The following is a 12,370-nucleotide window of genomic DNA, read 5'->3' as shown; positions in this document are numbered from 1 at the left end:
TGTGTCACTACATTCACTGTTTAACTCTGTGTGTCACTACATTCACTGTTTAACTCTGTGTGTCACTACATTCACTGTTTAACTCTGTGTGTCACTACATTCACTGTTTAACTCTGTGTGTCACTACATTCACTGTTTAACTCTGTGTGTCACTACATTCACTGTTTAACTCTGTGTGTCACTACATTCACTGTTTAACTCTGTGTGTCACTACATTCACTGTTTAACTCTGTGTGTCACTACATTCACTGTTTAACTCTGTGTGTCACTACATTCACTGTTTAACTCTGTGTGTCACTACATTCACTGTTTAACTCTGTGTGTCACTACATTCACTGTTTAACTCTGTGTGTCACTACATTCACTGTTTAACTCTGTGTGTCACTACATTCACTGTTTAACTCTGTGTGTCACTACATTCACTGTTTAACTCTGTGTGTCACTACATTCACTGTTTAACTCTGTGTGTCACTACATTCACTGTTTAACTCTGTGTGTCACTACATTCACTGTTTAACTCTGTGTGTCACTACATTCACTGTTTAACTCTGTGTGTCACTACATTCACTGTTTAACTCTGTGTGTCACTACATTCACTGTTTAACTCTGTGTCACTACATTCACTGTTTAACTGTGTGTCACTACATTCACTGTTTAACTGTGTGTCACTACATTCACTGTTTAACTGTGTGTCACTACATTCACTGTTTAACTCTGTGTCACTACATTCACTGTTTAACTGTGTGTGTCACTACATTCACTGTTTAACTCTGTGTCACTACATTCACTGTTTAACTCTGTGTCACTACATTCACTGTTTAACTCTGTGTCACTACATTCACTGTTTAACTCTGTGTGTCACTACATTCACTGTTTAACTCTGTGTGTCACTACATTCACTGTTTAACTCTGTGTCACTACATTCACTGTTTAACTCTGTGTCACTACATTCACTGTTTAACTCTGTGTGTCACTACATTCACTGTTTAACTCTGTGTGTCACTACATTCACTGTTTAACTCTGTGTGTCACTACATTCACTGTTTAACTCTGTGTGTCACTACATTCACTGTTTAACTCTGTGTGTCACTACATTCACTGTTTAACTCTGTGTGTCACTACATTCACTGTTTAACTCTGTGTGTCACTACATTCACTGTTTAACTCTGTGTGTCACTACATTCACTGTTTAACTCTGTGTGTCACTACATTCACTGTTTAACTCTGTGTGTCACTACATTCACTGTTTAACTCTGTGTGTCACTACATTCACTGTTTAACTCTGTGTGTCACTACATTCACTGTTTAACTCTGTGTGTCACTACATTCACTGTTTAACTCTGTGTGTCACTACATTCACTGTTTAACTCTGTGTGTCACTACATTCACTGTTTAACTCTGTGTGTCACTACATTCACTGTTTAACTCTGTGTGTCACTACATTCACTGTTTAACTCTGTGTGTCACTACATTCACTGTTTAACTCTGTGTGTCACTACATTCACTGTTTAACTCTGTGTGTCACTACATTCACTGTTTAACTCTGTGTCACTACATTCACTGTTTAACTGTGTGTCACTACATTCACTGTTTAACTCTGTGTCACTACATTCACTGTTTAACTCTGTGTCACTACATTCACTGTTTAACTCTGTGTCACTACATTCACTGTTTAACTCTGTGTGTCACTACATTCACTGTTTAACTCTGTGTGTCACTACATTCACTGTTTAACTCTGTGTGTCACTACATTCACTGTTTAACTCTGTGTGTCACTACATTCACTGTTTAACTCTATTTTACAGTGTGTAAATTTCTGAGCATTGAGATGAAATCTGCATTAGACGAAACGGGGAAAACGAAAGAAGTGATTGAGACAAACTACCGTTTCTTGGATGATAAGGGAGCAGCAGCACCAATTAAATATGTCAAATCGTAAGAATGAATGTTTTCATAACAAACCAAATGATTCTAATAATAAAATGTGAAGGCTGTTAAATCACTCGTGTGTGTGTGTGTGTGTGTGTGTGTGTGTGTGTGTTCTAGTGACATTCGGTTAATAGAGGTAATGGAAAGCGTATGTTCAAGGATTCTGCAGTACAACTTGCACAAAGAGAGAGATGGCAGCAATCGATTTGCAAAGGTGACCGACACACAACTGCTGTAACTCATCTGATTTGGCATCACATTTGGTTTAGGCTTTTCCTTACATCTCTCTGTTTAAATGAGCAATTTAGCAAAACAGATTCTTTAATGGTGTTTCTGAGATTTCGTATTTAGCTTTATGGACACTTTATGTCCAAAATGTTTTCCAAATATTTAACACAAACCCATTGCAAAATAAACTCAATCCCGAAACATCCTAGACTAGTCGTCTTATAATAAGAATACTGTCTCAGTCAGCACCATAACTACTAACTACGCTTGGTATTATTTAAATAATACTAATAATATTAAGTTAATCATAAATATATGATTTATATGTATGTATTTATATATGATTTATAACAGTTACAGTCATTTTAAATAAACAGTGATTTGATCTGTAGTTTAATTAGGATTGTAATAATTGTAAATATTTTATTGTTTTTTTGGTTGCTCAGTAATGTGTAACAACAAACTCTTTACAATAGAAGAAATATTACAAAAGTATATAGTTATTTAATATATAATAATATTGATCTGTAATAGGTATTTAATTATATGCAATCACCAAATATAACATTGCACTTAAGCGTAAATCAGTGAACAGTTGATACAACAGTACCGTATTTTCCGCACTATATGGCGCACCGAATTATAAGGCGCAGTCTCAATTACGGGGTCTATTTCTGTACATAACCCATACATAAGGCGCACCGTATTATAAGGTGCATGCTAAAACATACGGTCTACAAAAAAGGTAACGGAAGCAAAACAGTGAGTTTAGTTGAACTTTATTCTACTATTTAACAACACACACATTATTTTTTAATCAATTTTCTCCCACAAATCCATCAAAGTCCTCATCTACTGTGTCTTCTTAACTTGGTGCAGTTCATTTTCTTGCTTCCTCCACTTCCGAACCATAGATTCATTGATGTTGAATTCTTTCGCAGCTGCTCTATTCCCATTTACAACCGCATAAATGATAGCCTGTAGTTTGAATTGTGCCTCGTAAGCATGTCTCTTCACTGGTGCCATTTTCGGGGGTCCTTAGACAAACAAATGTTGTCTGTACGTATTACGTAATGTTCTCGGATTGGTTTATCGCTGCCAGCGTACATAGTGTACGTATTACCTTTCGGTTGTCCCGCAGCCCCGCCCCCAAAATATGCAAAATCAAAAAATTTTTACAACATGGACATGAAACATATCAAAACACTCAGAATAATGAGTGGAACTTCCTCACGGGTATTCTGATGACGTCACATGCTCGTCTCCACTTACCGCCAAATGTTTTGGCACCCTAGCTTTCTGTTTACTTGCTTCCAAAAGTAACACTGACCTTTATGTCTACTCGCCTCCAAAAAGCACCGGCCTTTGCAAATACAGTGATGCCTCGAGATAAGAGTGCCCTGACATACGAATTTTTTGAGATACGAGCTGTGATTCGACCATATCTTTGGCTTGAGATACGAGCAAATTTTTGAGATACGAGCATCCGCCGCCGAAACAAAGATCCCCAACAACCACGTGTGCTCTGTTTCCCCTGCCTCAGCTTCCCGCGTCTCACTCGGTTAAAGCCGCCTTCACACTGCACACGACAAACAACAGCCGATAAACAGGAAGTCATTCATTTCCTATGGAGAGTCGCAAAGGCGCTGCGTGAGGTGCTGACCATCTGCGGATCCGTAATTTTCTGATCCGTTTTAAGCGTTGGATCAGTTAAAAATGTGAACTTGTACGACTACACCGCATCTGATATGCCGACCGGACAGGTTTTTATTAAAACGACCAGCAGATGTTAGTGAGGAAAGAGTGACAAAAAAGCCAAAAACAAGTGAAGAGAAAAGCGATGAAGAAAAAATTAATGTAAAGAAAACAGAAATTGTAGCAATTAAGTTCAGTTAAGTTAAGAGAATTTCAGTTCTGTCAGGACCACTTTGTCAAAAGAGAATTTCTTAGATGATATGCATACAGTTAGTGTTGGCGGTATGGTTCTGTTCTGGGCAAAAATGGACAGAGCAGAGAAAGCAGCAAAAATAGAATAGACCCCGTATAACAGAACCACTAATCATGTATTAGATATGCTCGCTTACACGTTTTTGGAAAGTAATAAATGAATGAATTGATAAATAAATAATTAGAGAGAGAGAAAAATATGTGGATATTTATGACGTAAACTGGTACAACGAACACAGGTTCCGGCATGGTGGAGTCGGGGTTGGAGGAGGGAGTTTAGATCATGGCAGCAGCGAAGCGCTAGAAAGTGGCTCTATGAATGGGAATTTGAATGGTCGGGTAATATGGATGTCGTAACCGGATTGGAGCGCTTCGTGGACAGCTGATTAACAGCTGATGCACGCTTGACGACGTGGCCTGCCAGAACTAACGCAATGCTTGATTTAAGTTCGTTAATTTTAGTGAAGTTGAGTTAAGTTCCATTTAAGTGTAAAGTAGCATTAAGATTGTACAGTAGCGAGTAAGTGAACGAAAGCGAAAGGGCACGTACGAGACAAAATTCCTCCTGTTTACTCCTCCCTCAACCTCCGTGCGCATCTTCCGTAAAGTAAAACCAGTTTATTTTTTTAACATTCTCTTTTATTACTGTATGTTTTATACAATATTTGTCATTTATAAATACAGGTACTGTACATTTTTCATATTCAAAACACATAAACAAAACAACTGGAGTGGAATTTTGCGAGCTGGAACAGATTAATGGGATTTCAATTCATTTAATCGGGGAAAATTGTTTTGAGATACGAGCAATTTGAGATACGAGCAAAGTCACGGAACGAATTAAACTCGTATCTCAAGGCATCACTGTACTTGCGTAGTCAAAGCCTACATCAAAGTTTGTCGCGACGAACTTCACAAATCTAGTTCAACTTTATTCTTTATAAAGAATATAAATTTTAAACTGATCAATTTTTCCTTAAAGTGCAAGTGTTTGTACTTTTAAACTGGAGTGTTTGAACAGGTGTTTGTACTTTTTATTATTTTTATTTTAGATTTGTAGCTAAAAATAAATTGTTTATAGAATGTCGGTGTCTAGCAGGTTTGTTATTGTATGAGGGAATGTTTGATGTTTAGTACACCGTGATCTTATCTTCCCTCGTGCACAGGGGATGTCTGAGACCTTTTCCACCTTGCATAACCTGGTCCACAAAGGAGTGAAGGTTGTTATGGACATTCCCTATGAGCTGTGGAATGAGACAAGTGCTGAAGTAGCTGACCTCAAGAAACAGGTATGCAGGAAACAAAAAGATACGAGTGAATGTAAAAATGACTATACTGTACACAATAGATTCACTTTATTAGGAACACTTCTACAACTAAACATTCATGTAGTTCTCTAATCTGCACATCATGTTGCAGCAACACAACCCAACAACACTGATAATGAACACACCAAACATCAGAATGGGAAAATGTCATTACAGTGACTTTAACCGTGGCTTGGTGGATGGTACCAGAGTTTGAGAAAAACCGACAATCTCCTTTGAACTTCACACACTACAGTCTTTAGTTTATACAGAGTGGTGCAAGAAAAAAAAAAAAAAACACCCTGTGAGTGGAGGGTCTGCTGATGAGCGAGATCACTGAAGAATGACCACTCTGCTTTGTACTGACAGTAAGACTAACTCAAATAAGTGCTCTTTACAGCCGCAGTGACAAGAAAGATATCTTAGAACGCACGGCACATCAGATCTTGAGGTGGATGGACTACAACAGCAGATGATGACATCAGGTTCCGCTTCTCTCAGAGCCGGTATCTGATGCTATCATGAGCAGAGATTCATCACAACTAGACAGCTAAAGACCGTTAAAAACCCCCAGATGTGCCCATAATAGCCCCATATTTCTGTTCTTGCCTGACAGAAGTGGAACAGAATGTGTTTTTCTACTGTTACAGCCTGTCCACCTCAACGTTTGATGTTATGTATATGCTGAGAAGATTTTCTGCTCCCCGTGGTTCTAAAGAGTGATATGAGTTATATACTTTCCTCTGAACTCTGTTATAAACCATTGTTTCTCACTCATTTCCTTTTGCTTTTCACACAATTTTGTGGAAATTTTAGAGACATCTACATTTCGATGTTTGATGTGAAAATGAACTTAAGAATGAAGGTCTTAACCTGTAATGACATGATTTTTGTATTGGATGGTGAGTGTATGTGCTATTGTGTGTACGTTTGTATTAATAACACGCAAGTGTATGATACGATTATACAGTAATATAGTAAGACTTTCTTTTTTCTTTAGTGTGATGTGATGGTTGAGCAGTATGAAGAGGTTATTGAAGACTGGTATAGAGGCAGCCAGGAGGAAGACCTGATGATATACCTGTGTGAGAAACATGTTCTGAAAGGACAAGACAAATGTAGGTTACAGCACATTAAGCTTTTGCATATAATTAAAAAATATTTAATATACAGATACACACGATTAATGTTCATATTAAACATGAACAATGCAGCTCAAGGATTTCCAAAGATTTAATTTATGGCCTGCATAGGTTTCAGTGTAAAAGGCATTATATATATTATATAAAAAAGTTCTATTTATATAAAAGAAATTCTAAAAATAGAGTATTTTATTAATATTTATTAGAGTGAATAAAAAACGTTTTAACGTGCTTCTTTCAAACACAACCCATTCATTTAGCACGCCGGATATGAATGGATTTATTTCTAAATAGTTTGAGTATTTACCCAAGAAATTTGGCATTCATGAAAATCCTGTTTATAAATTTTAAAAAGTTTATAAATTATAAAAAGTTAAATACTACTTATTCTCCGGAGTGTGAGCAAAGCTATGCATAAGAAAAGTAACTCAAACACCTTGATCACATACAGTGACCGTCACTAATATTTACACCCTCTGTAAATACGAGCAAAGAACCTGTAAAAAATTGCTTTTTTTTGTTTAACCTTTTGATCTTTTGAAAAAAAAAATCAGAACAATTATCTGCTCTCATGGATATCAAACAAATTCAAACACAGTTTAAAATATAACTTTGTTGAATGTGTCACAACTAAAGGCACCCTTTTAGTTATCTTTTTATGCTCCCTCCCTTTGCCAAGATAACAGCTCTTAAGTTTTCTTCTAAATGCCTGATGAGGTTGAAGAATACATACTGTTCAGTTACTTTCCATTTTCTTATCTAATATTGATATATTCTCCAGCAGACACTTTTCTAATAAGGCATTGGGCTGGGTGCAAGAAATTTCTGACCAAGAGTAACCAAAAAAACTTTGCTTTGAATAATAACAGAAAAAATGGAAGGATCAGTTTCTCTATGTGATCGCTACAGTAGGTACAGCCTTCATTTTCATGTCAAACCATTTTACTTCAACTCTTGAGAGTTTTTCAGGTGAGTTTTGTGCGCTTGACCGAGTACAAATCAGCTATACCGTGTGTTTGCCTGATAATTCATGGCTGATTTTCACTAAACTTGTAAATTTGATGGAAGATTTTAGTTTGGTTTGGCTTATGCAAACATTCACATACAGGTTTAATCAAATATTGATAAGTAAGGCCCAATGTATTTTTTTTTTACATTTGCAAGTTACTGCTAAAGCTCAAAAGTTACTGTTTTGTATTTTTCTTGTATTTGATTTACTTCATGTTTGCACTTGCTAGTGTGTCTGTCACATTTGTGCTACAAGATGTAATCCAGCATGCAAAATTAAGATAGATGGAATTCTAAAATAAGGTGTTCCTTTAAAAGTAAATGCATAACCCTCTCTTTTTGTTTACATGAAGCGTGTCTAAAAGAAACTTGGGTTGGGATGAAAGGAGAACCTGCAGCCATTGCACAAGACAAAAAGAAAAAGAAAAGCAAAAAGAAGGCCAAAGGTGGTGAGCATAACCAGAACAGGGAGAAAAAGGTAAAGAAAAAGAAAAGTAAGCCGCTTGGTGAACACAGTGACAAGCAGAAAATGGAAGAAGCCCGGCACACGTCAGACGAAGAGACACAGAGGGGTGTTCATCAGGACAGAACTGAACTCTGAACTGTCTAAATTAAGTCTGAAATTTTCTTTGTACTGCTTCTTCACGTCTGCTTAACACGTATGTGTGGTTTGCCATAAATTGTGTTAAATCTTCTGGATTGATTGATTTTGCAAAAGTTTATTTTTTCCATTCAGATAAGGTAAGGTTCAAGTTTAGGGTGGAATTTTTCTTCTCATTTTATTTCTCAATGCTGTGATTAATGTGAAGAGACCGGGATGTTAATTTGGAGTCACTGAAGTGTTAATGACTGGTAAATCATTGAAAACATTGTGTTTCAGATAATGACTTTATACAGTTTATTTGAACAGTTTATTTTAGATGCATAGTTTTATCATTATTTAATTCTTATTCTTGTGTTGTGAACTAAATACCTTTGAATAATGCAATCACAACTTCAGGTCAGTCATTTTTCTGTATGTATTAGTGTGTCAGTGTTACTTTGGATGCTTCCTATGTGCATTTTTTGAAAGTCAGTGCCCTGGTTATGACATGCTGCTATTATTAAAGTTGGTGTGTTGTATTTTAGGAGCGAATAAAACATTATAAATATTGCATTTTTGAAGGCTGATATGTGTGAATAGTATTTTACTGGTAGAGACGTCTTGTGTTTTTGATATACAATAAATATTGATAACTGGACAATATATGATTGTATGCTGTTAAATGTTATGGTAAATATGTGCCTTGAAAATAAACTGCTGTGTTAATTGGAGTAGTTAATCCATGGCACACATCAACAGAAAACAGACAACAGTAAATCTGTAACTTTTGGTTAGTTAAACCAGTTTGAGGGGTGATGAAAAATAAAAACACTTACAATGGATAATTAAAGTCTTCTGTTAAAATAGCAGGCTTTTGTGATATGCAGAAATTAACCCACTATAAATGTCAGAATTTGTTTTCACCCTCATTATGAAATTACAACTTCTAAAAATGCACGGACAATCAAAAGGACACTCAGAAACTTAAGAAAGATAATAAATTAAAATAACTTACTGGCAGGGGGCACGGTGGCTTAGTGGTTAGCACGTTCGCCTCACACCTCCAGGGTTGGGGGATTGATTCCCGCCTCCACCTTGTGTGTGTGGAGTTTGCATGTTCTCCCCATGCCTCGGGGGTTTCCTCCCCTGGTCCAAAGACATGCATGGTAGGTTGATTGGCATCTCTGGAAAATTGTCCCTAGTGTGTGATTGCGTGAGTGAATGAGAGTGTGTGTGTGCCCTGCGATGGGTTGGCACTGTCCAGTGTGTATCCTGCCTTGATGCCCAATGACGCCTGAGATAGGCACAGGCTCCCCGTGACCCGAGAAGATCGGATAAGCGGTAGGAGATGAATGAATGAACTTACTGGCAAAAGTGAGCATACTTGTATAATTTCACATTGAGGGTGGAAAAAGTATGGATTCATTTTGCTTTAATTAATTTTTTTTTAACATATATAAAATATTTAGTATATTACACATGAATAGTCTTTGCTGGGCACTTACAGTAGTTACATTATGTGGCATTGTTAGGCAGCTCCAGAAGGGTTCCATTAGCCAAAACTACCACTTTCTGTGACATTTGTCAACTTCTTAAATGCGGAAATGTACCACTTTGTACAACTGAGCAGTAATTCTGTACAGCAGTTCAGTTTTGCTGGGATTTTACTTTTAGCTGATAAGCTGCATCCATGATGACATCTGTGTGCAACAAGGTACCAAACCATTGCTATGCCTTTTTTGTGTGAATTTCAAGACACATGATGAGAGACTTCTGGTTGATTAGGCTGTGGAGGCTAGTTACTGAACAGTCACTGAAATTACATGCATATGGCCTCATGCCAATGTCCCTTTATGTTTATTTAAGGTTATGTCCCTGCAGCAGATTTGCTCCTTCACTGAGATATGTCTAGTGTTACACCACAGATCATTTATAAATACTGCCAGCCTTCCTCCTTTTCTCTTACTGCTCTCCATAGTCCAGTCTGCCTTTACCAGGTGTAATCCATTTAAAGTTGCATTCAGATTAGCATGTTTAGCCATGTCTTGATAAGCGGCATGATGCTACATTGCCTCTGGTGTTGAGCCAATGCCCCTAACTATCTTATTGGGGAGATATCTTACATTCCCCATGATGTTCAACAGGAGAACAGGTGATGTCTGTGGCATATCGACTCATTTATTTATGCAAATTATTTCTTACATTAGCAGCATATTACAGTATTTTACAAAAGTCAACATAAATCTCTTAATTTATTTGATCACAGTATTATGTAAAAATCTTTTAATCTTTTAGAGAGTCATCCTGGTTCTATGTTTTTCAGATTATTTCTCTGATTATTAAGAAGGTTTAAAAACACCATTCAACCCATGATATAAAACCCACTAGTGCATCATTGAACAGTTGTTGTGGAGGTGTTCCATGCATCCATTATATCTCCTTTCACATTTCCTTTTTATACTATACTAGTCTATTTTGTAATGTTTCCCATGCCCCAATTAACCTGCATTACTTTTGTCTGCTCCCCGATTGTTGTTTGCTGCTTATTTCTTTGCCTGAGGAGACATAGAAGGCCTGACATAGAAACTGGTCTAGAGCAATGTTTGTGTCCAGTGCAGGCCTAGATTTTTACTTGTATTCTTCAACATGCCTAGGGGCTATACTCTGTAAGTCTCTCTTCCCTTAACCTCTCTGACTAAAAGGTTTCCTATACTGAAAAATATGTCAGGGAGATTTACATAGAAATCTTGTTCAATTTCTAAAACACTAATCTGTACATGTGAAAAATAGTTGTGTTGAGAAATTGCACCTTACAGTAGGTACCAAATGTATTCAAAGCTATTGACAATCCTAACATTTATTACTAGGTGTGTTTGTGTGTGTGTGTGTGTGTGTGTGTGTGTGAGAGAGAGAGAGAGAGAGAGAGAGAGAGAGAGAGAGTGTATGTGTGCATGTGTGTGTGTGTGTGTGTGTGTGTGTGTGTGTGTGTGTGTGTGAGAGAGAGAGAGAGAGAGAGAGAGAGAGAGAGAGAGTATGTGTGCATGTGTGTGTGTGTGTGTGTGTGTGTGTGTGGTGTGTGTGTGTGTGTGTGTGTGTGTGTGTGTGTGAGAGAGAGAGAGAGAGAGAGAGAGAGAGAGAGTGTATGTGTGCATGTGTGTGTCTGTGTGTGTGTGTGGTGTGTGCATTTCCTTTTTGAGTATTTTTGTTGTGGAGTCTTTTTCCCCCCTTTCCTTGGTTTGATTTCTCTTTGTTCTCTATTGCTGTGATGCAACACTGACCAAATCCAGGTGACAGAAGTTTGCTGTCCTGCTGTGGGTGAGCACAATTACCTGCTTTTCCATTTCTGATCTGGTCAAGGATTTAATAAATTCTCTTTTTGAAATAGGCAAAGAAAAGCATTCAAATTATGAATTGTATTATGTTCTTTCTTTCTTTTAAACCTGCTAAATGTGGCTATTGCAATAAGTCTCTCCCAACCAGCAGGTAGCAACATTTTACCATAAAACACACACACACACACACACACACACACACACACACACACACACACACACACACACACACACACACACACACACACACACAGTAATACTATAATACTATAAAAGCTACCACAAGGCTGTGCTGTAATTTCTACAGCAAATATCTGACCTTCAGTTTTTAAATAATAAAATAAAAACATATGGCCAAGAATCTATTATACCATCTTGCAATAAGCATTAATACCACATTTTTTAACAGCAAATGCTGTCAGCCATGGCTCCCATTAAAAAAAATCTAATTAATTTATGTTTAACATAAATGTAAGGATTTATTTAGTTTATTATTTAAAATAGTGTACCATACAAATAGTTAAGATTTCATTAACATCTGTAAACATCTTTACACGATTACATCACTTACCCCATGCTATTACCCCATGATATCAAGCATTTCTTCTCCAACAGAAGTCTGAATTTCACTTAATCAATATATATCAGTCCACCCTATGACGACTGGCTGGTATTTATATTGGCAGCACTGATATGCAAGCTTAAGAGTTTGCAATAAACAAATCTGACCTTTAAGCCTTTATTCAAACGCATTGTGTCTTTTCCAACAAACTTAAATGTATGTAATGAATGTAATGTGCCACTTTAGAAAAGAAGTCTACTCGTTTATGGTTATGATAATGTTACGTAACCGCGAGTGGATGCGCCAAAGCGCAAGGATGCGCCAAAGCGCGA

At 37.0% G+C, this 12,370-nt stretch overlaps 1 protein-coding gene across 1 annotated transcript in view; it reads left to right on the top strand.

The window, feature by feature from the left end:
* cnpy3 (canopy FGF signaling regulator 3) overlaps nucleotides 1–8,870 on the top strand; it is a 10,222-nt gene extending 1,352 nt beyond the window's left edge. The window contains exons 2-6 of the mRNA XM_060860381.1: nucleotides 1,806–1,935; nucleotides 2,047–2,143; nucleotides 5,271–5,393; nucleotides 6,412–6,529; nucleotides 7,915–8,870. Coding sequence (XP_060716364.1) covers nucleotides 1,806–1,935; nucleotides 2,047–2,143; nucleotides 5,271–5,393; nucleotides 6,412–6,529; nucleotides 7,915–8,162 — 716 coding nt within the window. The 3' untranslated portion in view covers nucleotides 8,163–8,870. The remainder of the gene's footprint in view (nucleotides 1–1,805; nucleotides 1,936–2,046; nucleotides 2,144–5,270; nucleotides 5,394–6,411; nucleotides 6,530–7,914) is intronic.
* The last annotated feature ends 3,500 nt before the right edge of the window (nucleotides 8,871–12,370 follow it).

Source organism: Tachysurus vachellii, chromosome 24 (assembly GCF_030014155.1).
Source record: "Tachysurus vachellii isolate PV-2020 chromosome 24, HZAU_Pvac_v1, whole genome shotgun sequence".
In the NCBI taxonomy this organism is placed as follows: Eukaryota; Metazoa; Chordata; class Actinopteri; order Siluriformes; family Bagridae; genus Tachysurus; species Tachysurus vachellii.
Note: the sequence above shows the minus strand (reverse complement) of the source record. Positions and strands in the feature narration are given on the sequence as shown.